The sequence below is a fragment of the Aethalodelphis obliquidens genome, unplaced genomic scaffold (assembly GCF_003676395.1).
Source record: "Aethalodelphis obliquidens isolate GAN/ISIS:26980383/991018 unplaced genomic scaffold, ASM367639v1 scaffold113, whole genome shotgun sequence".
NCBI classification, from domain to species: domain Eukaryota; kingdom Metazoa; phylum Chordata; class Mammalia; order Artiodactyla; family Delphinidae; genus Aethalodelphis; species Aethalodelphis obliquidens.
Genome location: NW_020838057.1, coordinates 285,265 through 308,454, shown reverse-complemented (window position 1 = coordinate 308,454; position 23,190 = coordinate 285,265). Strand labels below are relative to the sequence as shown.

At 50.5% G+C, this 23,190-nt stretch overlaps 2 protein-coding genes across 2 annotated transcripts; both read right to left on the bottom strand.

The window, feature by feature from the left end:
* Positions 1-3,352: 3,352 nt before the first annotated feature.
* A1BG (alpha-1-B glycoprotein) lies at positions 3,353-8,818 on the bottom strand. Its single transcript, XM_027097418.1, has 6 exons — positions 8,608-8,818; positions 8,244-8,522; positions 7,498-7,770; positions 6,924-7,220; positions 6,013-6,309; positions 3,353-5,228 (listed from the first exon to the last, which is right to left on the bottom strand). The coding sequence occupies exons 1-6, from the start codon at positions 8,672-8,674 to the stop codon at positions 4,831-4,833; spliced, it is 1,611 nt and encodes a 536-aa protein (XP_026953219.1). The 5' UTR covers positions 8,675-8,818; the 3' UTR covers positions 3,353-4,830.
* Positions 8,819-8,869: 51 nt separating this feature from the next.
* LOC113615213 (zinc finger protein 837) lies at positions 8,870-16,303 on the bottom strand. Its single transcript, XM_027097407.1, is given in 4 exon segments — positions 8,870-8,963; positions 14,394-15,559; positions 15,561-15,606; positions 15,608-16,303. Coding segments are annotated over 3 exon segments (969 nt in total). The 5' UTR covers positions 15,880-16,303; the 3' UTR covers positions 8,870-8,963; positions 14,394-14,908.
* Positions 16,304-23,190: the final 6,887 nt, after the last annotated feature.

Here is a 23,190-nt window from a genome sequence, read left to right as displayed (position 1 = left end):
CTTTGTGCCTGTGCCTGGAACCCACCTCTCTTCTTCCCTCCAAGATGTTTCCAGTATCCCTCCCCAGCCACCTCAGACAGACTTCAGCTTGCCCCCTCTGCTTCCAGAGTGCCTCCCCCTTACTCCTCTTAAACCTCCTACCATATTATATGTACTCCTTACAGAGCTTGGAAACTGTGTTTCCCAAGGACACTGTGAGCTTCCAAGAGCAGGGGCCATGTCTTATTCTCAGTATCCACAGCACACAGGGCAATGGGCCCTGACCCATGGCTGCTGAATGCATGACTGACGCCTTCCCGGAGGCGGTCACCACGCTGCACCCTACGTCGTCCTTGTAGATGTTTACGTGGCTCTCTCCCCCGCGCCAGCTGTGGGCCCTACAGGGCAAAACAATCCAGTTTCTCCAGGGCCCCAGCACTCAGACCAGCCTGGCACGCAGCAGCCTCAATAAAATATTCCTGTATTGAGTCCACCCTTTCCATGGCCCCAGAGCCCCCCTGGTGCCGTGGGCTCTGGCAGCCAGCATCCTGTCACTGCTCTCTGCCTTCTCTCACAATGCTGTATCCCTGTCCCTCTTGCAGGGTCCATGTCTGTAACTGGATATCGCAGCCTCTGTTCCTAACTGCCAGGGCGTCAGCCTTCTTTCCTTTGTTTCTCTGATGACCCCATCACGTGTGAACCATCTGACACAGCCCATACTGTTGTGTACTGGTCATCGTCACCATCTCTCCCTGTGTTTCTCCCTCCGTATTGGATTCGTTCCTTCTGTGTCATGAGTAAACAAAGACCGACCGACGTGGGTGGTTCAGAACAGGAAGGCTGAGACCCAGGGAGACGGAGATCTTGTGTCAGCATCTCTGAGAGAGTCCCAGGTACACCTAGACACAGGTCGCCTTCCACACAGAGTGCGGCCAAGGCCGAGAGACTGAGAAAGTTGACAGATGTGGGGGGAAACTCAGAGGCAAGAGATGCATGTTCCCAGTGCCCCCAGGCCTCCAACAGGCTGCAGGGAGTGGCCCTGAAGTTAGGCTGCTTTGGGGGCGTCGGATAAGTGACCTCCCTGAACCTCAGTGACCTACTCAGCCTGGAAAGAGGGGATGATCAGATGTGCTTGGATCTTCCTGGATCTTCCATCCAGGAAGATCCCACATGCCACGGAGCGGCTAGGCCTGTGAGCCATGGCCACTGAGCCTGCGCGGCCGGAGCCTGTGCTCCACAACGGGAGAGGCCACAACAGTGAGAGGCCCGCGTACCGCAAAAAAAAATAAAAATAAAAAAAGATGACGTAATAGTTTGAAACCAGGCAGGTTTTAACAGCCTTGTTATAGGACAGAATCACAGTGAGAGACTCATGAAACCATAAGTATAGTTGGAAATGAAATCACATTCTTTGTGATGATGGTGGAAAGAATATTTGAAGAAATAATGGCTGGAAACTTTCCCAATTTGGCAAAAGGTATAAACTTACAGGTTCGGAAAGCTCAGTGAACCCAAAACAGCAGAATCTCAAAGAAATCCATGCCCAGACACATCCTAATCAAAGCTGAAAACTAAAAACATTTCAACTTTTTGAAAGCCGCCTGAGAAAAACTATGCCTCACATAAAGATTAATACAAAAGATCATAGATTTCTTTTTTATTTATTTAGCTGTGCCACGTCTTAGTTTCACAGGATCTTCGTTGCCTCGTGCGGGATCTTTAGTTGTAGCATGCTGGATCTAGTTCCCTGATCACAGATTGAACCCAGGTCCCCTGCATTGGGAGCGCAGAATCTTAACCGCTGGACCACCAGCGAAGTCCCGTAAGATCATAGACTTCTTATCAGAAATCATAAAGGCCAGAAGGCAGGGAAACAACATTTTTTAAGTGCTGAGAAAAAGAAAGGTCAGTCCGAATTCTATATGCAGTGAAAATGCACTTCAAGAATGAAAGCAGGGGCTTCCCTGGTGGCGCAGTGGTTAAGACTCTGCCTGCCAACTCAGGGGACATGGGTTGCAGCCCTGGTCCAGGAAGATCCCACATGCCACAGAGCAACTAAGCCCGTGAGCCAGAACTACTAAGCCCACGTGCCACAACTACTGAAGCCTGCAGGCCTAGAGCCCGTTTTCCACAACAAGAGAAGCCACCACAAGGCGAAGCCCGTGCACCACAATGAAGAGTAGCCCCCACTCGCCGCACCTAGAAAAAGCCTGTGCGCAGCAACGAAGACCCAGTGCAGCCAAAAATAAATAAATAAAATGAATTAAAAAAAAAAAAAGAAAGCAAAGTAAAGACATCCTCAAGTGAAGCAAAACTAAGACAATCTGTTGCAAGCAGGCCTGTACTAAAAGAAATGCTACAGGGACTTTAGATTGCTTACATTAAGATATGTATGATGGTGGAAAGTAAAATTTATGACATTTTCTGGTAGGGTTTTCAGTGTATGTTAACGTGGTATATATGACAACTGCAGCATAAAGAGAGGGGGGTATCAAAATTCATTCAGTGACATATTTGAGATTTGTACATTTTACTGTATATAAATTATATCTCAAAGAAAACCATTAGTGTACAAGATTTTTTAAAAAATTTAAAGAGGAAAATAAAATAAAAATAAATAAAAAAATAAAAATAAAAATTTAAAGAGGGGAGGATAAAGAGACCTATATAGTGATAAAGTTTCTAAATCCCACTTTAAGTGGTAAAATATTAATTCTAAGTTGACTGTGAAGAGTTAAGTATGCATACTGTAATCCTTAGAGAAATCCCTAAAAAAGACTATACAAAGAGATGATCAAAAACTCAGTAGATGAATTAAAATGGAACCTGAGAAATAATAACCCAAAAGAGGGCAGGAAAGGGGAAACAGACGGATAACAGAAGGAACAAACAGAAAAGAAAAAGGTGGACCAAAACCCAAGCATATCCATTGTTGCATGTAAATAGTCTAAACATACCAATTAAAAGGAATTTTTTAAAAAATAAAATAAAAAACCTACTTTAAATATAATGATATAGGTAAGCTTAAGGTAAAAGAGTGGGGAAAGGTATATAATGTGAAAACTCCATCAAAGAATGCTGCAGTGACTATGTTAATATCAAACCAAGTAGACTTCAGAACAAGGAAAATTACCAGGAATAAAGAGAGAAATTACATAGTAATAAAGGGCCAATTCACCAAGAACACAAAACAATTCAAGTATGTATGCATCTAACAACAAAGCCTTAAAATACAGGAAACAAAAACTGGTAGAGCTGAAAGAAAATAACAGGCAAATTCACAATTATACTTGGAGACTTCAACACCCCTCTCTCTAGAATCAGCAGAACAAGAAGACAGAAAATCAATAAGGATACAAAAGAACTGAACAACATATCAACCAGCTGGATGTAATGGATGAACTGCCAATAGTTGATCTTTTTTTTATCCACAAAGAAGTAATTTCCCATGATTTAAAGTAACACAAACCTATTTTTAAGCCTAACATTAGGCTGTTACTAATGTTTAACCCCAAAAGTCAATGACCTAAGTTTCCACCTGAAGAAAAGGAAAAAGAAGAAATTAATTCAGAAGTAAGTAGAAGGAAGGGACTAGTAATGATACAAGAAGAGATTCACAAAGTAGAAAAGAGACAATACAAAAATGAGCAAAGCCAAAATGTAGTAAGTTCTTTGAAAAGATTAATGCAGTTGATGAGCCCCTAGCTAAACTGACAGAGAGAGAGGGAGAAGGGACACCACATCAGTCATGAAAGAGGTGACAGCACTACAGACCCTGCAGGCACTAAAAGAATGCAGGAGTGTTACGAGCAACTCCGTGCCAGTAAATCAGACCTCTCAGAAGAAATAGGCAAAAACCCAGTTTATCAAGTATTAGTTGATAATGCCAGCCTAATACACAACTGCTGTATGCCAGCATCTCGAGGGCCAAGCTCCAGGCAGGAGCTGGGCAATAGTCCAGGAGGGCGTCGGGTGGGGCAAAGGGGGCTCAGAATCGAGGGACAGTGGGGAAGGACAGGACTCCCACTCCTCCCACAGCTCCAAGTTCTGATGTGGGAGACCTGGCCTCTGGTTGGAGACACAGTCTGGCACCACCACATGGTGGCCACTCAGACTGGGAAGACAGAACTACACAATGCAGCCTCTGAACTGCCTCCCAGTTCAGTCAAGTTCTGTTTGGAGCCTCAAGCTGCCCACCCACACCTGCTGGCGACTGGGCAGAGGTGACTGGGGAGTAGCTTAACGGAAGAAGGCAGAAGAAGGCAGTCTTGAAAGTGGGGGCGCAGAAGCACCCCTACCCTCGGCACCCCTACCCTCAGGATCCAACGCGGAGCCCATCCACCTTCAAGACCCAGGATCACAGCCCACTTCCCTCGGCTCTGGGACTCCAGCCCCCCTGCATCAGGGCTGCCATTGGCCAAAGACACATTTTTAAAGTCTGTCTTCACGTTTATTGTTTCCTGGCATGGTTGAGGAAGAGCCATCCCTGCCCTCTCCCCCCAGGGGAAGTCCAGCTTCCAGCTGCAGGAAGAGGGATCAGAGCCAGACTGGAGAAAGGACTTCCCAAGGATACCATCAGCAGCCTGGGTCTGCAGCCGAATCAGCTTCCTAGACAAATTTGACAGAAGAGAAATGCTAGGGAAAGGAGGCTCCCTGGTGAGTCAGAGCAGACCTCACTGAGACCCCCCCAGGAAGGAAGTGGCTTGGTCAGCTGCCAGCTAAGACCCCCCCACCACACACACACACCTGGGCCTCCCTACAGGTGCTCCAGCTGGCCAGGCCACTCTCTGCTTTAGGGCCTTTGCCTATGTGGTTCCCTGCCTGCAATTCCCCCCCCACGCACCCAGCAGACTAGGCCAGTGTTAGTGCTGGGAGGAGGTGCGGGAAAGGGCACCCCTGTAGGAGGGTAGAATCCGGGCAAAGGCCGGGAGCCTCGATGCGCCCACGGAACCGAGCTCCACCTGCCACCTGGAGCTCCACCGGGTCGCTGAGCTGGGACAGCAGGGAGTGGGCCCAGTTGGAGCGGTAGCCGCAGCTGTAGTTGCCGGCGTGTTGGGGCCCCACGTAGGTCAGCACGAGGTCCGCGGAGGGGTCGGTGGTCCAGGCCACCGCCGAGGGCTCCTCTTTGCCGGACCGTAGCAGCAGGAAGGAGACGTCGGGCACGTGGCCCTCGCAGCGTAGGACAGCATCGCGGCCCGGAGTCACGGCCCCCGTCCACAGGGCCCGGAGCCGCGGCTTGGGCAGGGGTCCTGGGAGAGCAGCGGGTCGGTCAAGTGAAGCCCCTTGCCCCAGGCAGCAGCGGCCCAGCCCCGCTCCATTGCCAGCCCCCTTCTCCAGCCAAGGTTGCTGGCCTCACCGTGGTCACTGCGCTGTAACCGTAGTGTCTCCCTGTACACGTCCCCGCACCCCCCAGGCCCGGGCCTTCTCTGAGACTCCCTGGGGTCCCCAGCGAACGGCACTCAGGGCTTCAAGACAGGTGAGGAGAAGGAAGACAGGAGCCAGGGGAACGGGTTCCCGCAGAGGGCACAGCGCAGTCAGTGGTCTGGTGGTGGACCCTGTGCGGGGGGCTCTGCCTGACCTCCGACCCCAGGAGATCCGGATGAGGAAATCAGAGGAACACACAGACCCCAGGGCCGGCGGGGGCTCGGGGAGAATTACAGCTCAGCCCTCCGCCGTGGGCGCCTGGGAGCAGGCAGAGGTGGGGTCATAATCTGACCACTGCCGACAGGCCTGTCGCACAGGGAACCTAAGGCGTGAGCCAGTGCAAAGCCGTTAGCACTCTGAACCCTAAGTTCCGGGTCCTCTCTCCACGACCTCCACCAAAGCGCTACACGTAGCCCCGGTTGGAAACAGGCCAAAAGGCTGGGCGTCCCAGGGCCCTGGCGGCCGACCTCGCGCTCCCCTAAGGAGCCGCCGACTCTGCGGGCAGGACCGAGGCCCAGAGCGCTTCCCTTCGGCGTCCTGGGACAGGCGGGCACCCTCGTTTTGCGCACGGGCAGAAGGAGGCTCCGGACCAATGTGCCCGCCGCTCACCGTCCACGCGCAGCTCCACGGGCGCGCTGGGCGCGGAGCCCGCGAAGGGCGGCGCCGTGTCTGTGTAGACGCAGCTGTAGTTGGCCGAGTCGACCGCCGAGACGTCGCGCAGCTCAAAGTGGGCCTCCGTCCCCGCGGGGCTCAAGAGACCTTGCACCCGGCGCTGGCCCGCGCCCTCGCGCACCAGGAAGAAGCGCACGCCGGCGCGGGGGGCCCGGCACCGCAGCTGCACCAGCGTCCCCGGCTCGGGACTCAGAGTCGCGGGCTCGGCCGACAGCTCCGGCGCCGGGAGCGTCCCTGCGGGGAGGACGCGGCAAGGCTGACGCCCAACGCCGCATCTTTCCGCCGGAAAGAGTGCGCCCCGCTCCCTCTGCTCCTTCCCGGGAGGCCCGCCTGCACCGCCCTGCGTAAAACCGCACCATCCGCCCGACGTCCCGGCCCTCGTCCTCCTTGGACGCTCACGCACGCTCCTACACTGTTCCTAACTAATTTGTGTGCCCACAAAAACAGACGGGTGTGGGGTCGTGTTTTGTTGGAGGAGCATCCGCGCCCGCCTCCCCCGCCGGCGTCCACTCCTGGGGTTTACGCCCCTGGTCCTTGGCGGGTCCTGCAGCCCCAAACTGGCCACCCTCAACAGAGAGGCCTCGGCGCCCACCCGGACCCCGGAGGCTGGGGGCCCCCGTGCATGTAGCGCCTGCATGGCCAGACTTGCGCGTGGACCCAATTATTCTTCGCGGGGCCACGAGGCTGGGCTCATTTTTCTGTCCTCAGCTGGGGAAACTGAGGCCGGGCAGATGAGTCGGGATTGAGCCCTGGCAGTTACCGGGACCCTTCCCTGGGTCTTTCCTCCCGCTGCCCCGAGGGCAGAGCGCCCCGTCCTCCCTCCCCGCTGCCACATCCCCCAGGCTCACCATCGCTCAGCACCAGCTCGGCGGGCGCGCTGTCCAAGGACCAGAGCGCTAGCTCCTCTGGCAGCCGGTAGCGGCACGTGTAGACACCGCCGTCTCCTGGGGCCAGCGTGTTCAGCTGGAAGAAGATGCGGTCTGGGCTGGTACTGCCCATGGGTACCTGCAGCACGTCCTCGCCCCGCCGCAGCTGGAAGTGCACCCCGCTCAGGGGCGCCACGCAGGTGAGAGTCGCGCTCGAGCCGGGGCGTAGGAGCCCGGCAAACCCGCCATTCAGAGTCAGCGTGGGTGGTGGCGGCGTGGCTGCAAGGCAGGGACAGTCACTGGGGCGGCCAGAGTCCCAACCATCCCCGCTGTGGGAGCGTTCCTTGGAGCCCAGCCTCCAGACCTCTTGCCCAGGGAACAGCCTTCCTTGTGGCAAATTCCCACGCCACTATCAAGGCGGGGCAACTGCGTGGCCACTGTTTCCCAGACCCAGTCCTGGACAGGGGTATTCAGGGCCGGGGGTCAGGGTAAAAGCTACTCTGTCTCCAGGAGCCTTCTCCCCCAGGAAGCCCTCTGGGATGGTCCACCCACTCACCCAGCTCCTCTATGGTCACAGTGGCACTGGGCTCCGAGGGGGCGCCTGATGCGTGGGTCCGGTAGCTGCAGCTGTAGATGCCAGCCCGGTGGACTGGGAAGGTGGCCTGCCTGTCCTTTGGGGCCTCAGCCACCTCCAGAAACTTGTCATCACCTTCCCGCCTCAGCAGGAAGGTCACACCGCGAAGTCCCCCGAGGCACAGCAGTCTCGTGTTCAGGCCCGGTGTGATCCAGGGCACGGGTTTGGTTGAGAGCAAGGGTGGGGGCAGGGGCTCTGCGGCGGGGGCGGGGGGTGGGGTGCAGGGGTCATGGGTGGTTCTGCCTGACTTGGAAGATACGGGGCCCTAGGCGGACCTGGACCTCCACACTCATGGAAATGTGAGGGAGCCAGGAGATGGAAGGCATTGGTGGGGGTGGAGGGGTGGAGGGGTGGCGGGACAGGCCGAGACAGGGACAGGGGACTACAAGAGGAAGACGCGTTCAGGGCCCAACTGTGGCCAGGCCTGCCCTAACCGCTTCCTGAGGATTCAGTCATTTATTCCTCACAGCCTTCTAGGGTTGGTACAAACATCACCCTCATTTTACCAATGGGGAAACTGAGGCTCAGAGATGTTACCTGACTTACCCAAGGCCACCAGCCAGTCGGGGAGGGGGCCGGAAGAGAACAGGGAGAGTGAGGAGTGGAGGAAGGGAGGCCTCTCCAGCAGCCTCTCTTCCTGCCTCGAGGCCCGTGAGCCCTCCACTCACCTGCTCCAGTCACCTCCACGAGGTTGCTCAGGCTGCTCCTCCCACTGTCCATGCTGTAGTGGCAGCGGTAGAGGCCCCGGGTGTCACCGGTCACTGCTCCCAGCGGGAATCTGTACTCGGTGGCAGGTGAATCCAGGTGCACCAGTCCCTGGGCCACTCCATCCTTGAAGAGCTGGAACTCCAGGGTCCACAAGGGGCTCTGGCATGTCAGCGTCACGTTGGCCCAGGGTTCCAGCAGCGATTCGGCCTCTGCCCACAGGGTTGGCCTTGTGTCGATGTCTGTGTGGGGATGGGTGTCAGATCTGGGGGCCCAGGCAGGGGTTCACCCCACAGCGCCCACCATGCCCAGGCCCGGCCCACTCACATTGGACCTCCTCGGTCACTGGGTTCAGGGCGAGACCTGCGGAGACGCACCACCTGTGAGGCCCCATGGCTGTTCATTCCCGCCCCTTATCTGGCTCCGGGGACCCCAGGCAGGACGCCTCACCCCAGAGCAGCAGGAGGGCCACCCGTGCGGACATGGTCAGCCTCACTGCAGCCACAGGAGTGTCTGCCGGGTGATAAGGCCCAGCCAGGGCGGCTGGGAGGGTGGGGTGGGGGGGAGGGCGCGGGGCACTGACCTCGCAGCTCATTCGTATTTCCAGGAAAGCAGGGCTCCAGGGGGTCGGGACAAAGGGCAGATGTGGCCTCAGGAGTCTCAGCTATAGCAACAATCAATAACTGCAGAATGAATAAACTAAATTAATAATAAAGAGTAAAGATAACAAAATAAATGATATAATAGCAGCAAAGAATAACAAATGAAGAAAATTAATAATAAATAGTAAATGGAAAAATAATAAGAACATTATTTAAATAAAAATAAAATTGTGAATTTCCTGCTGGTCCAGTGGTTAGGACTCCACTGCGGGGGGCAAGGGTTCGATCCCTGGTCAGGGAACTAAGACCCTACATGCCAGGCAGTGTGGCAAAAGAAAAAAAAAGAGAGAGAGAGAAAAGAAATACATTAAAATAAAATAAATACTAAACCAAGTAATGTAATAAATAATAACAAATACATTTAAATAATAGTATGGAATCATAGTTAGCAAACAAAATTACCAATAAGTAATAAAATGATTAAAGTGAAAAGAATTAATTAATGATGAGAGAAAGGATAAAACACTAAGTATTAAAAACAGATAATGCAATAAATGACAACGAATTAATAAAAGTAATAAAATAATGTTAGAAATAGATAGTATAATAAATAAGAAATACATTAAAGTAATAAACGAATATTTAAATTGATGGTTTGTTTATAAGTAAAATAATTGATAATAAAATAAAAATAAGTAATAAAATTATGAGGCACCTACTGTTGTGGTTCACAGCATTCTGCGCATGGACTTGGGCAGTAGGTGGTGTTACTATCAGCTCCATGTTAGGCGTGAAGGAAATGAGGCAGGTGGGGGCCTGTCCTCTGGCACATTCCCCTCTGCAAGGCCTCTCATCTCCTCCCCCCAACAGCTGAGCAGTACTGGGATCCCCACTCACCCTGGGGCAGGTGAAGGCAGTGGGCAGGGCCCAGGGCAACCCCAAGCCCCACGTGGGCCCACCCGACATGCAGTATTGGAGGTGTGCCGGCCAAGGTGGGATTCGCCTGTGTCTGGATTTTCTACACTTTGCATCATGCAGGCCTCCTGCAGGCGCATCCTGGCTCTTGCCTGGAGCTGTGGTTCCTTCTCCCTCGCTGGTTAATTCCGCAATGTGTGACCCACCATGGATTTGGAGACACATTTGCACCCAGGCCATTCAGTTCAGACCTGTGCTTCCACCCTGGTCCTGTTCCTGTGCTCAGGTTGTGGACAGTTTTCTGAGCTGCCTTTGTCATTTATTGCATTATCCATTTTTAATCGGCAGGCGGACTCCCAACCACTGCGCCACCAGGGAAGCCCTTTACTTATTTTTTAATTTTTGGCTGTGTTGGGTCTTCATTGCTACGTGTGGGCCCTCTCTAGTTGCGGTGAGTGGGAGCTACTCTCTGTTGCAGTTCACGGGCTTCTCATTGCAGTGGCTTCGCTTGTTGCAGAGCACAGGCTCTTAAGTACGTGGGCTTCAGTATTTGTGGCACCTGGGCTCAGTAGTTGTGGCTCACAGGCTTTAGAGTGCAGACTCAGTAGTTGTGGCCCAAGGGCTTAGTTGCTCCACGGCATGTGGGATCCTCTCAGACCAGGGCTCAAACCTGTGTCACCTGCATTGGCAGGCGGATTCCTAACCACTGCGCCACCAGGGAAGGCCTGTGTTACTTTAAATCATGGGAAATTACTTCTTTGTGGATAAAAAAATCGACTATTGGCAAGTTCATCCATTACATCCAGTTGGTTGATGATGTTGTTCAGTTCTTTTGTAACCTTACTGATTTTCTGTCTTCTTGTTTTGTTGATTCTAGAGAGAAGGGTGTTGACGTCTCCAAGTATTATTGTGAATTTGTCTATTATTTTCTTTCAGCTCTATCAGTTTTTGTTTCCTGTATTTTAAGGCTTTGTTGTTAGATGCATACATATTTGGAATTATGTCTTCTTGGTGAATTGGCCCTCTATCACTGTATAATCTCTCTCTTTATTCCCGATAATTTTCCTTGTTCTGAAGTCTACTTGGTTTGATATTAATATAGTCACTGCAGCATTCTTTGACGGAGTTTTCATATTATATACCTTTTCCCACTCTTTTATTTAAGCTTACCTATATTATATTTAAGGGTGGTTTCTTATTTTCTTTTTAAAATATTCATTCTGGCAAATTCTTTTAATTGGCATATTAGACCATTTACATGTAACAATGGATATGCTTGGGTTTTGGTCCACCTTTTTCTTTTCTGTTTGTTCTTTCTGTTGTCCGTCTGTTTCCCCTTTCCTACCTTCTTTTGGGTTATTTCTTTCTCGGGTTCCATTTCAGTTCATCTACTGAGCTTTTGATCATCTCTTTTTATGGTCTTTTTTTAGGGGTTTATCCAGGGATTACAGTATTCATAACTCTTCACTAACTCTTCACTAACTCTTAAGTGTACTTAAGAGTTAATATTTTACCACTTAAAGTGGATGTAGAAACTTTAGCACTATATAAGCCTCTTTACCCTCTGCTCTTCAAATTTTTTTTTAATTTGGTACTCTAATGGTTTTCTTTGAGATATTTATATACAGTAAAATGTTCAAATGTCAAATATATCACTGAATGAATTTTGATACCCTCCTCTCTTTATGCTGTAGTTGTCATTTATACCACATTAAAACCCTGTGGTATAAATGACATTTCATTGTCAAGGAAACTCTGCCAGACAATGTTATAAATTTTTCTTTCAACAATCATACATATATTAAAGATCGAACATACGCAATCTGTTACTCTTCCTTCATTCCCAAGGTTCAAATTTTCCTTCTGCTATCATTTCCCTTCTGACAAATGCTAAACTCCCTATTTAGCATTGCTTTTAGAACAGGTGTGCTTGCAACAAATTGTCTTAGTTTTGCTTCATTTGAGGATGTCTTTATTTTGTTTTCATTCTTTTTTTGAAATATATTTTTTATTTACTTATTTGGTTGCACTGGGTCTTAGTTGCAGCACGCAGCCTCCTTAGTTGCAACACGTGGGCTCCTTAGTGGTGGCATGCCAACTCTTAGTTGCAGCATGCATGTGGGATCTAGTTCCCTGACCAGGGATCTAAACCGGTGCCCTGCATTGGGAGCGCAGAGTCTTAACCACTGCGCCACCAGGGTAGTCCCTATTTTGCTTTCTTTCTTGAAGTGTATTTTCATTGTATATTGAATTTGGACTGACAGTTCTTTTCTTCAGCACTTTTTCCCCCCCTTCGGTACGCGGACCTCTCACTGTTGTGGCCTCTCCCGTTGCGGAGCGACAGGCTCTGGACGCGCAGGCCCAGCGGCCATGGCTCACGGGCCCAGCCGCTCCGCGGCATGTGGGATCTTCCCGGACCGGGGCACGAACCCATGTCCCCTGCATCGGCAGGCGGACTCTCAACCACTGCGCCACCAGGGGAGCCCTCTTCAACACTTTAAAAATGTTGTTTCCCTGCCTTCTGGCCTTCATGATATCTGATAAGAAATCTGTGATCTTTTGTATCAATCTTTATGTGAGGCATAGTTTTTCTCAAGCTGCTTTCAAAAAATTTAAATTTTAGTTTTCAGCTTTGCTTATGATGTGTCTGGGCATGGACTTCTTTATGATTATGCTGTTTTGGCTTCACTGAGCCTCCTCATGCCCCCTACATCCACAAGGGTTCTCCCCAGCAGGAAGCTAGAGAGAGAGGGGTTTTGACTGGGCTCACAGCCCTCCTTGCCCATATGGACTGTCTGGTGCTTGATGAAGTTGGACCACCAGCAGAAGCTTTTCCACATGCTTCTCACTCAGACAGTGTCGTAACCAGCCTTCAAGACAGCTGCTAATGACCCTCATCTCCTAGCTTCCACACCCTTGCTTGCATATTCTTCTCTGCATTGAATCAGGGATGGTCTGTGGCACGAATATTATATGGCATGAGTGACAGTGAGCGACCTGGACTCAACTCACTCGCTCTGGGGAAAGTCAACTGCTGTGTCATTGGGACACTCAAGCAGACTTGCACAGCGGTCCGCATAGAGAGGGACCACCTGCCAACCACACTAGCAGCCAGCCATGTTTGACATAGTGGCTGCTCTGTTGTCAGGGGCCCTGGTGAGTGAGTGGGGGTGAGTGTTGCCCTTGCCAACCCACAATGTATGGTGGAAGTGGGGGGTTAGTTTTAGTGTTTTCAGTCGGTAGGGCATTAGCGTTGTCACTGCAGTGGAGCTGAGCCCACCTGGTCACATTCCTAGGCTCTCTCCAGAAAGACTCCCCTTGTGTTCAGGCTTGATGGAAACTGTTATTACACTTGCATATCAACCGGGTTTCTCTTTGGTTTGAATGTTTTTAGGTCTATCAAGACGACTGATGGGTGTGCATCATCCATGACACACTGACCACACTGGGAGTTTGCCTCCCTCATCAGCCCCCTCGTGTCCACCAAGGATTGAGTTCTCAACAACAGAACTCTTCAGAATAAATGTCCTGGTTGTCTGTAAAAGGTTGAGCTGTCCTTGGCGATACCACTTTAGCTGGGTTTCTCCTCAGGATGAATTGTGTGGATGATAAAAAGAAAAAACCCAAGTTCCACTTTTGCCTGAGGTGCTCCACTAGCCACAGGGGTGGGGAGACTTCCAGGTCTCCTGAATGGCCTCTTCCGCTTGCCCCACCGCACTGCTCTCTGGAATGAGCTCTCAGGTGTGCCATGTGGGTGGCAACTGCAGCCTTCCTCACATTCTTGCACTACTCAGGGTATCTGTCCAGCACGACTTTGCTGGTGTTTAGTAAGTATACAAGGAAGTGTAAACGTGCCCCTAAAATACTGAGAATAGAACGGCAGGGGCATGTGTTTTCATTTCTGCTGGACTTGCAAAGAGACCAGCTTTGCGAATTTTAGCCTCTACTCCAGGGTGGAATGTGACGTGGCCAGGATAGCTGCAACTTGGGAGAAACCTCTGGAAAGAGTACTGGGTGACTGGCTTGCCGCAGAGCAGGGGAACTCAAGCCCTCGGGAGGTGAGTCCTGAATTAAGCAAGACACAATAAAGGGCTGGATGGTGTCCTGCAAGCCAGGCCTGGGAATGGAGAGCCAACAGCTTCCTTACCCCAGGGGACCCACACATCCTCCTCTTCCCAGGCGACAGGATTTCGGGACAGGAGACAGAAAGTGAAGGGTGATTCACCAGGGCTTTGCTGCAGGGTCCACGCCACATTCAGGGACCCCCTTTGGAAGCATGGAGGCCCAGACGGTGAGGGACGTGGTGCTGAGCCCACCTCTGCCCTCCCTCCAGGAGGCTCTGGCTGGGCCCCCCGCCCGTGGCCTCTCTGGGCACCCTGATATGGTTGAGAGTCTTCCCTGCCCCCACCCTCAGTTAAGGTGAGGATCAAAAGGGGTGATTAAGGGCAGAGTGCCCAGCACGATGCCCGGCCTGTAATGAGTGTGTGCAAATGTTGGCTTCTGGAGTGGAGAGTCCTTGGAGTTTCACTTTGGAAAGAGTGTGGAGGATGGGGTGGGGAATAAATTAGAATCATATACAAACATAACCATACATACAGCTAGGAAAGAAACATGCTGCTCCAGGTCTCGGCTGGACTCCACCTAAGTGGTGGCCTCGGGCAGGTGTAGCCACACCTTCAAGTCTCCCTCCTTGATTGCGCCCACGCCGCAGGGGCTTCTGGGAGACGTAGTCCATCCTGGCGTCCGGACAGGAGGGGACGAGCGCTCGGGGTGGGAAGGACCACCTGGCTTTGATGTAACGTGACATCCCCACCTGCCAATCACAGACCAGCCCAAAGTTGCCAGGGAATCCCGCCCCTCCCCCAACAGAGCCCTCTCCACAGCGACCACTGAACCGCCAGGCGGTGGGCAGGCAGAGTCCCAGCCCCAGAAGCCCCCGGCCAGCAGCCTCGGGTAGGTGCACGAGATGCGCAGGGGCCCACTCCCGAGGCCAGGGAGGTCAGAGGCGGAGGCCTCGCCAGATCTAAGAGAGGAGGGGGGGCCCAGCTACGCCAGAGGGTGTGCAGACACCCCCAAGGCGACCGAGGGCTACTGAAGCCCCCTAGGAAGCTTCAGGTGGGGGACGCCTGTGGACGCCGTGTGCGCGAGGCGAGGTTTAACGCGCCGCCCGCGGGCTGCTGCTGGTGCTCGTGGAGGTTGGATCGCTGGCTGAAGGCGCGGCCGCAGCGGCCGCACGCATAGGGCTGCTCGCCGGTGTGTGCGCGCGCTGGGCGCGGGAGGCTGCAGTTGCGCACGAAGGCCTGGCCGCAGTCCGCGCAGATGCAGGGCTTCTCCCCCGAGTGCAGGCGCTCGTGCTGGTGCAGCTCGGAGCAACCCCGGGAGGTCTTCCCGCACTTGGGACAGCCGTAGGTCTGGTCACCGGTGTGTGCAAGCCGGTGCTGCACCAGGCCGGAGCGGCCCTTGAAGGCCTTGTTGCACAGCCGGCACACGTAGGGCCTGGCGCTGCTGTGCGTGCGCCAGTGCCGGCTCAGGTTCGAGCGCTGGTTGAAGGCTTGGCTGCACTCTGAGCAGGCGTAGGGCTTCTCGCCGGTGTGCACACGCCACCGGTGCTCCGCCAGGTGCGAGAGCAGGCCGAATGCCTTGGTACGCTCGGCGCACTCATGGGGCTTCTCCCCGCGCGGCGAGCACCTCGGCCGGAAGGCCCGCGGAGCCAGGGCCGTGGCGCAGTTGCGGTGCTCGGCCGAGTGCGTCTTCTGGTGGCCCCTGGAGGCCGGAGCAGCGCACGAAGGCCTGGCCGCAGTCGGTGCACATAGGGCCGCTCACCCGTGTGGATGCCCTCAGGCTGCAGCAGTCTTGAGGTGCACGTGAAGGCCTTGCCGCACTCGACGCTGGCGTACAGCTGCTGAACCGGGCGGCCGGGCTCACGGGGGAGAGGACCCAAGGCCTGGTCGCACCTAGGACACATCCGGGGGCCCTCGTCCATCCGCTGCTGCTCGTTGGGGCTCAAGCGCTTTCCGCACCGGGCGCACGGAAGGGGCTCCTCAGCCGCCTGCATCAGCTCCTGCAGGGCCAGCGGGGACATCCGGGTACAGGCTTCGCTGTGCCGGCCCGCGGCAGGAAGCTCCACGAAGGGACTCTGCTGGAGAGAGGCCGGCAGCAGGGTCCTGGGACAGGGATGTGCGCGCAGGCGGCAGTCCGAGTGGACCTTGCACAGCGCAGCGCGGGGGCAGCTCCAGTGCAGCACCTGGACCCCACGGTGGTCACACGCAGGGGTCTTCTTCCCAGGGGGTGTCCTGGGATGCTGCACCAGGAAGGAGTTCTGGCTGGAGGCCCTGGCACCCGCTGGGCACGGACAGAGGCCCTGCCCAGCATGCGGCCCCTGAGGATGACCAGGTCAGGGTCTGGAGAGGAGGTGGGGCCACGTGACTCTTGCACCAGGCGTCCAGCTCCTGCACTCTGACAGTCCCTGCAGTGGGGCTCACACCCAGGGGAGTTGTCCTGCTGACCACGTTCCCTCCACGCAGGTCTACCCCGAGAGGGGTGTCCTTCGGCTGGGTCCTCCTCCAGGGGCCTCAGCTCTGTCTTGTGCCTCTCTGCCTGGCCCCTGTGGGCTCCCTGGGGATCTACCTTGGGGCTGCCTTCCTGCCGAGAGCTCTGGGCCCAAGGCTGCATCCCAAGGCCAGCCCACAACACGGTGTCCAGGCTGTGGGATCTGGAAGAGCAGAAGAGAATGAAGGTTTGCAGGTCCCTAAGAATGCTGACCCCAGGATGGATGCCTACTGAGTGGCCCCCACTCTCGGCAATCCAGGGAAAGGGGCAGGAGGAATGACACCCAGCCATGAGAACACTGGAGCCTCCTGTCCCTACTCTCAGGACCCATGACACTCCAGAGACCTGCTTCCCTGCCTCTCTCTGCTCCCCGGCACCCTCCCTCCTCCTTGCCACTGCTGGAGTACCTTCACCCCTGGCTTGGGACCTCAGTGGCCCCTCCCTCAAGCCACAGGGACACCCTAGTTGCTCAGCTGCCCACTCCCCAGTTTCCCTCCTCCACTCTGACTACCAGGCCCCCGGAGCCATGCCCTGATTGCTCCCTGCCTCGGCCTGGCCCAGCTCTGTCCACCTGCCATTAGCCAGCTCTTCTGTAAGGTGTGAGATGCGACTCACCTGGCAGCAGGGCTGAAGGCCCAGTGTGCCGCTCCCCACTTCTACCAGGCAAGCTTGGTTCTCAGGACTGCCAGCCTCATCTACAAAATGGGTATGATAACTGTAAATATAAACAGCTGAGCAAGGGGGCCCTGCTCATTCCAGTGACAGCCAACACCAGAAAGGGGCTGATGTCTGCAATTACTATTTCCAAACTCATCTGTGGCCATTGTCGGTTTCCTACTGCTGCTGCTGCTGTAACAAATTACCACAAGTTTAGTGGCTTAAAGCCGTGCAAATTTGTTATCTCAGTTCTGGAGGTCAGAACTCCTCAATCAAGGTTTCGGCAGCATTGCTTCCTTCTGGAGGCTCTAAGGCTCGGTTTGCTTGCCTTATCCAGCTTCTAGACACCACCTCCTTCCCTGTCTTGTGACCCTGTCTTCCATCTTCAAAGCCAGCAGTGAAACATCACTTTCTGTGTATGTCATCATATATCCTGCATATACACTCTGACCCTCCTGCCTTTTCTTGTACAAAGACACCTTGGGCCCACCACGATCTCACATATCAAGACCCTTAATCACACTTCATAGTCCTTTTTGCCACGTGAAGTAAATTCCCAGGTTCTGGGTACTAGGACATGCATATTTTTTGGAGAAGCGGGGAGCATTATTCTGCCTACCACAGTGGCCTTTTCTGAGCTTTTTATATGATTTACTGGGGAAAAACAGTAAATGCATCAAGATGCCATTTCGGTGAAACAAAACTATAAATACTTATCCTGGAATCTTGACAGATACTCAGAACCATCCCATCTGCGGAGGGGCTTGCTAGGTGGGGCGTGGCTGCAACATGCAGCTGCACTCCGCGAGGAGGGGCAGGACGGAGGAAAAGGCTCACCCGGTGGGGAGGAAGATGGAAAGAAGGGGAAGAAGAGGACATGCATGTCAATCAGGTTCCTGGCCAGTGACAGTCACTGATGACCAGAAAACTGACCTATTAAAGAGCCCATGGGTAAGGATGAGAATTTTCTCTAGGTTCTTGTTCCTTCCAAAACAAAGACAGATCTGTCCAGTGCAGCCTCTGCGTTATGAATGTGTGACCACAGTAAATCACCATCTCACTGGGCACCAGGGCTCAGGCTCGCCTCCTTTTGCTGTGTGGAAGGCAGATATTCCTCTATCAAACATTCCAGAACTCCGAGTTTATTTAGGGAAATTGCTTGTTCCAACCTTCTCCTTCAACCCACTGTTGCTTTCCCATCAGTTTTGCAAATTTATAACAAGCAGTTGCCCAGGAACTGAAAGCAATCAGGACGCATTTAAACAGGACGCTACACATTTTCAGCCAAGGACACATCAGAATGGCTGGATGTGGGTTCCTTTCAGGATTCTGCTGCCAGCCATCACTGGTGGGCTGTTTTGCCTTGGATATCTCAACCACAACAGCAGAGATGCATCAATGGTCTGCGCTCTGGGGGGAAATGTTTTTGAGTGGAAATTGGACACACTGAATTGGTTAAAGGTGAAAATGCAGAGGAAGGCACATCCCGCAGATGGCGAGGGGCCATCTCACTGGCCGGTGCCACTGCTCTGCTCGTCAGGGGGCCGCTTGCTGGAGCCCAGGAAGCTGAAGGCCCAAGGTAGGGGTGTCTTGTCTGGTCCTGTGTTCAGCAAGTAACTGCTCTGGGGCATTCTCCAAAGAAACAAGGATGGACTTCCCTGGTGGCACAGTGGTTAAGAATCTGCCTGCCAATGCAGGGGACACGGGTTCGATCCCTGGTCCAGGAAGATCCCACATGCCATGGAGCAACAAAGCCTGTGTGCCACAACTACAGAGCCTGCACTCTAGGGCCCGTGCACCACAACTACTGAGCCTGCACTGTAGGGCCCGTGCACTACAACTACTGAGCCTGTGCTCTAGAGCCCGCGAGCCACAACTACTGAAGCCTGCATGCTTGGAGCCCGCATTCCACAAGAAAGAGAAGCCACCACAATGAGAAGCCCACACACTGCAATGAAGACTAGCCCCCACTAGCTGCAACTAGAGAAAGCCCATACACAGCAACAAAGACCCAAGGCAGCCAAAAAAATAAAATAAAAAGTAAATTAAAAAAGAGGGCTTCCCTGGTGGTGCAGTGGTTGAGAGTCCACCTGCCAATGCAGGGGACATGGGTTTGTGCCCTGGTCCGGGAAGATCCCACATGCCACGGAGCGGCTAGGCCCGTGAGCCATGGCCACTGAGCCTGTGCGTCTGGAGCCTGTGCTCCGCAACGGGAGAGGCCACAACAGTGAGAGGCCCGTGTACCGCAAAAAAAAAAGAAAAAAGAAAAAAAGAAACAAGGATGACAGGAAGGACCTTCACAGAAAGATAGACAAAATGAAAAGGCAGAGGATTTTGTACCAGATGAAGGAACAAGATAAAACCCCAGAAAAACAAGTAAATGAAGTGGAGATAGGCAACCTTCCAGAAAAAGAATTCAGAATAATGATAGTGAAGATGATCCAGAACCTCGGAAAAAGAATGGAGGCAAAGATCAAGAAGATGCAAGAAATGTTTAACAAAGACCTAGAAGAATTAAAGAACAAACACCTAGAAGAATTAAAGAACAAACAAACAGAGATGAACAATACAATAACTGAAATGAAAAATACACTAGAAGGAATCAATAGCAGAATAACTGAGGCAGAAGAACAGATAAGTGACCTGGAAGACAGAATGGTGGAATTCACTGTCATGGAACAGAATAAACAAAAAGGAATGAAAAGAAATGAAGACAGCCTAAAAGACCTCTGGGACAACATTAAACACAACAACATTCACATTATAGGGGTCCCAGAAAGAGAAGAGAGAGAGAAAGGACCCAAGAAAATATTTGAAGAGATTATAGTCGAAAAATTCCCTAACATGGGAAAGGAAATAGCCACCCAAGTCCAGGAAGCGCAGAGAGTCCCAGGCAGGATAAACCCAAGGAGAAACACACCGAGACACATAGTAATCAAACTGACAAAAATTAAAGACAAAAAAATTATTGATAGCAACAAGGGAAAAACGACAAATAACATACAAGGGAACTCCCATAAGGTTAACAGCTGATTTCTCATCAGAAACTCTACAAGTCAGAAGGGAGCTGCATGATATATTTAAAGTGATGAAAGGGAGGAAATTACAACCAAGATTACTCTACCAGGCAAGGATCTCATTCAGATTCGACAGAGAAATCAAAAGCTTTACAGACAAGCAAAAGCTAAGTGAATTCAGCACCACCAAACCAGCTCTACAAAAAATGCTAAAGGAACTTCTCTAAGTGGGAAACACATGAGAAGAAAAGGACCTACAAAAACAAACCCATAACAATTAAGAAAACGGTAATAGGAACATACATATCGATAATTACCTTAAACATGAATGGATTAAATGCTCCAACCAAAAGACACAGGATCGTTGAATGGATACAAAAACAAGACCCATATATATGCTGTCTATAAGAGACCCACTTCAGACCTAGGGATACATACAGAATGAAAGTGAGGGGATGGAAAAAGATATTCCATGCAAATGGAAATCAAAAGAAAGCTGGAGTAGCAATACTCATATCAGATAAAATAGACTTTAAAATAAAGACTGTTACAAGAGACAAGGAAGGACACTACATAATGATCAAGGGATCAATCCAAGAAGAAGATATAACAATTATAAATATATATGCACCCAACATAGGAGCACCTCAATACATAAGGCAACTGCTAACAGCTATAAAAGAGGAAATCGACAGTAACACAATAATAGTGGGGGATTTTAACACCCCACTTACACCAATGGACAGATCATCCAGACAGAAAATTAAAAAGGAAACACAAGCTTTAAATGACACAAGACCAGATAGATTTAATTGATATTTATAGAACACTCCATCCAAAAACATCAGATTACACTTTCTTCTCAAGTGCACACGGAACGTTCTCCAGGATAGATCACATCTTGGGTCACAAATCAAGCCTCGTTAAATTTAAGAGAACTGAAATCATGTCAAGCATCTTTTCCAACCACAGCACTATGAGATTAGAAATCAATTACAGGGAAGAAAACGTAAAAAACACAAACACATGGAGGCTAAACTACGTTACTAAAAAACCAAGAGATCACTGAAGAAATCAAAGAGGAAATCAAAGAATACCTAGAGACAAATTACAATGAAAACACAACGATCCAAAACCTATGGGATGCAGCAAAAGCATTTCTAAGAGGGAAGTTTATAGCAGCCTACCTCAAGAAACAAGAAAAATCTCAAATAAACAATCTAACCTTACACGTAAAGGAACTAGAGGAAGAAGAACAAGCAAAACCCAGAGTTAGTAGAAGGAAAGAAATCATAAAGATCAGAGCAGAAATAAATGAAATAGAAACAAAGAAAACAATAGCAAAGATCAATAAAACTAAAAGCTGGTACTTTGAGAAGATAAACAAAATTGATAAACCTTTTGCCAGACTCATCAAGAAAAAGAGGGAGAGCACTCAAATCAAAATTAGAAATGAAAACAGAGAACTTAGAACGGACACCACAGAAATACAAAGCATCATAAGAGCTACTACAAGCAACTCTATGCCAGTAAAATGGACAACCTGGAAGAAGTGGACAAATTCTTTGACAGGTATAACCTTCCAAGACTGAACCAGAAAGAAATAGAAAATATGAACAGACCAATCACAAGTAATGAAATTGAAACTGTGACTAAAAATCTTCCAACAAACCAAAGTCCAGGACCAGATGGCTTCACAGGTGAATTCTATCAAACATTTAGAGAATAACTAACACCCATCCTTCTCAAACTCTCCCAAAAAGTTGCAGGGGAAGGAACACTCCCAAACTTGTTCTATGAGGCCACGATCACCCTGATACCAAAACCAGACGAAGATACTGCAAAGAAAGAAAGTTACAGACCAATATCACTGATGAATATAGATGCAAAAATCCTCAACAAAATACTAGCAAACAGAATCCAACAACACATTAAAAGGGTCATACACCATGATCAAATGGGATTTATCCCAGAGATGCAAGGATTCTTCAATATACACAAATCAATCAATGTGATACACCATATTAACAAACTAAGGAATAAAAACCATATGGTCATCTCAATAGATGCAGAAAAAGCTTTTGACAAAATTCAACACCCATTTATGATATAAAAAAAAAAGCTCTCCAGAAAGTGGGCATAGAGGGGACCTACCTCAACATAATAAAGGCCATATATGACAAACCCACAGCAAACATCATTCTCAATGGTGAAAAACTGAAAGCATTTCCTCTAAGACCAGGAACGAGATAAGGATGTCCACTCTCACCACTATTACTCAACATAGTTTTGGAAGTCCTAGCCATGGCAATCAGAAAAGAAAAAGAAATAAAAGGAATACAAATTGGAAAAGAAGTAAAACTGTCACTGTTTGCAGATGACATGATACTGTACATAGAGAATCCTAAAGATGCCACCAGAAAACTACTAGAGCTAATCAATGAATTTGGTAAAGCTGCAGCATACAAAATTAATGCACAGAAATCTCTTGCATTCCTATACACTAACAATGAAAGATCAGAAAGAGAAATTAAGGAAACAATCCCATTCACCATTTCAACAAAAAGAATAAAATACCTAGGAATAAACCTACCTAAGGAGGTAAAACCTCCTAAGGAGGTAAAAGACCTTCAGAAAACTATGAAAGAAATCAAAGATGACACTAACAGATGGAAAGATATACCATGTTCTTGGATTGGAAGAATCAATGTTGTGAAGATGACTATACTACCCAAAGCAATCTACAGATTTAATGCAATCCCTATCAAATTACCAGTGGCATTTTTTTTTACAGAACTAGAACAAAAAATCTTAAAATTTGTATGGAGACACACAGAAGACCCCGAATAGCCAAAGCACTCTTGAGGGAAAAAAATGGAGCTGGAGGAATCAGACTCCCTGAGTTCAGACTATGCTACAAAGCTTCAGTAATCAAGACAATATGCTACTGGCACAAAAACAGAAATATAGATCAATGGAACAGGATAGAAAGCCCAGAGATAAACCCACGCACTAATGATCAACTAATCTATGACAAAGGAGCCAAGGATATACAATGGAGAAAAGATAGTCTCTTCAATAAGTGGTGCTGGGAAAACTGGATAGGTACATGTAAAAGAATGAAATTAGAACACTCCCTAACACCATACACAAAAATAAACTCAAAATGG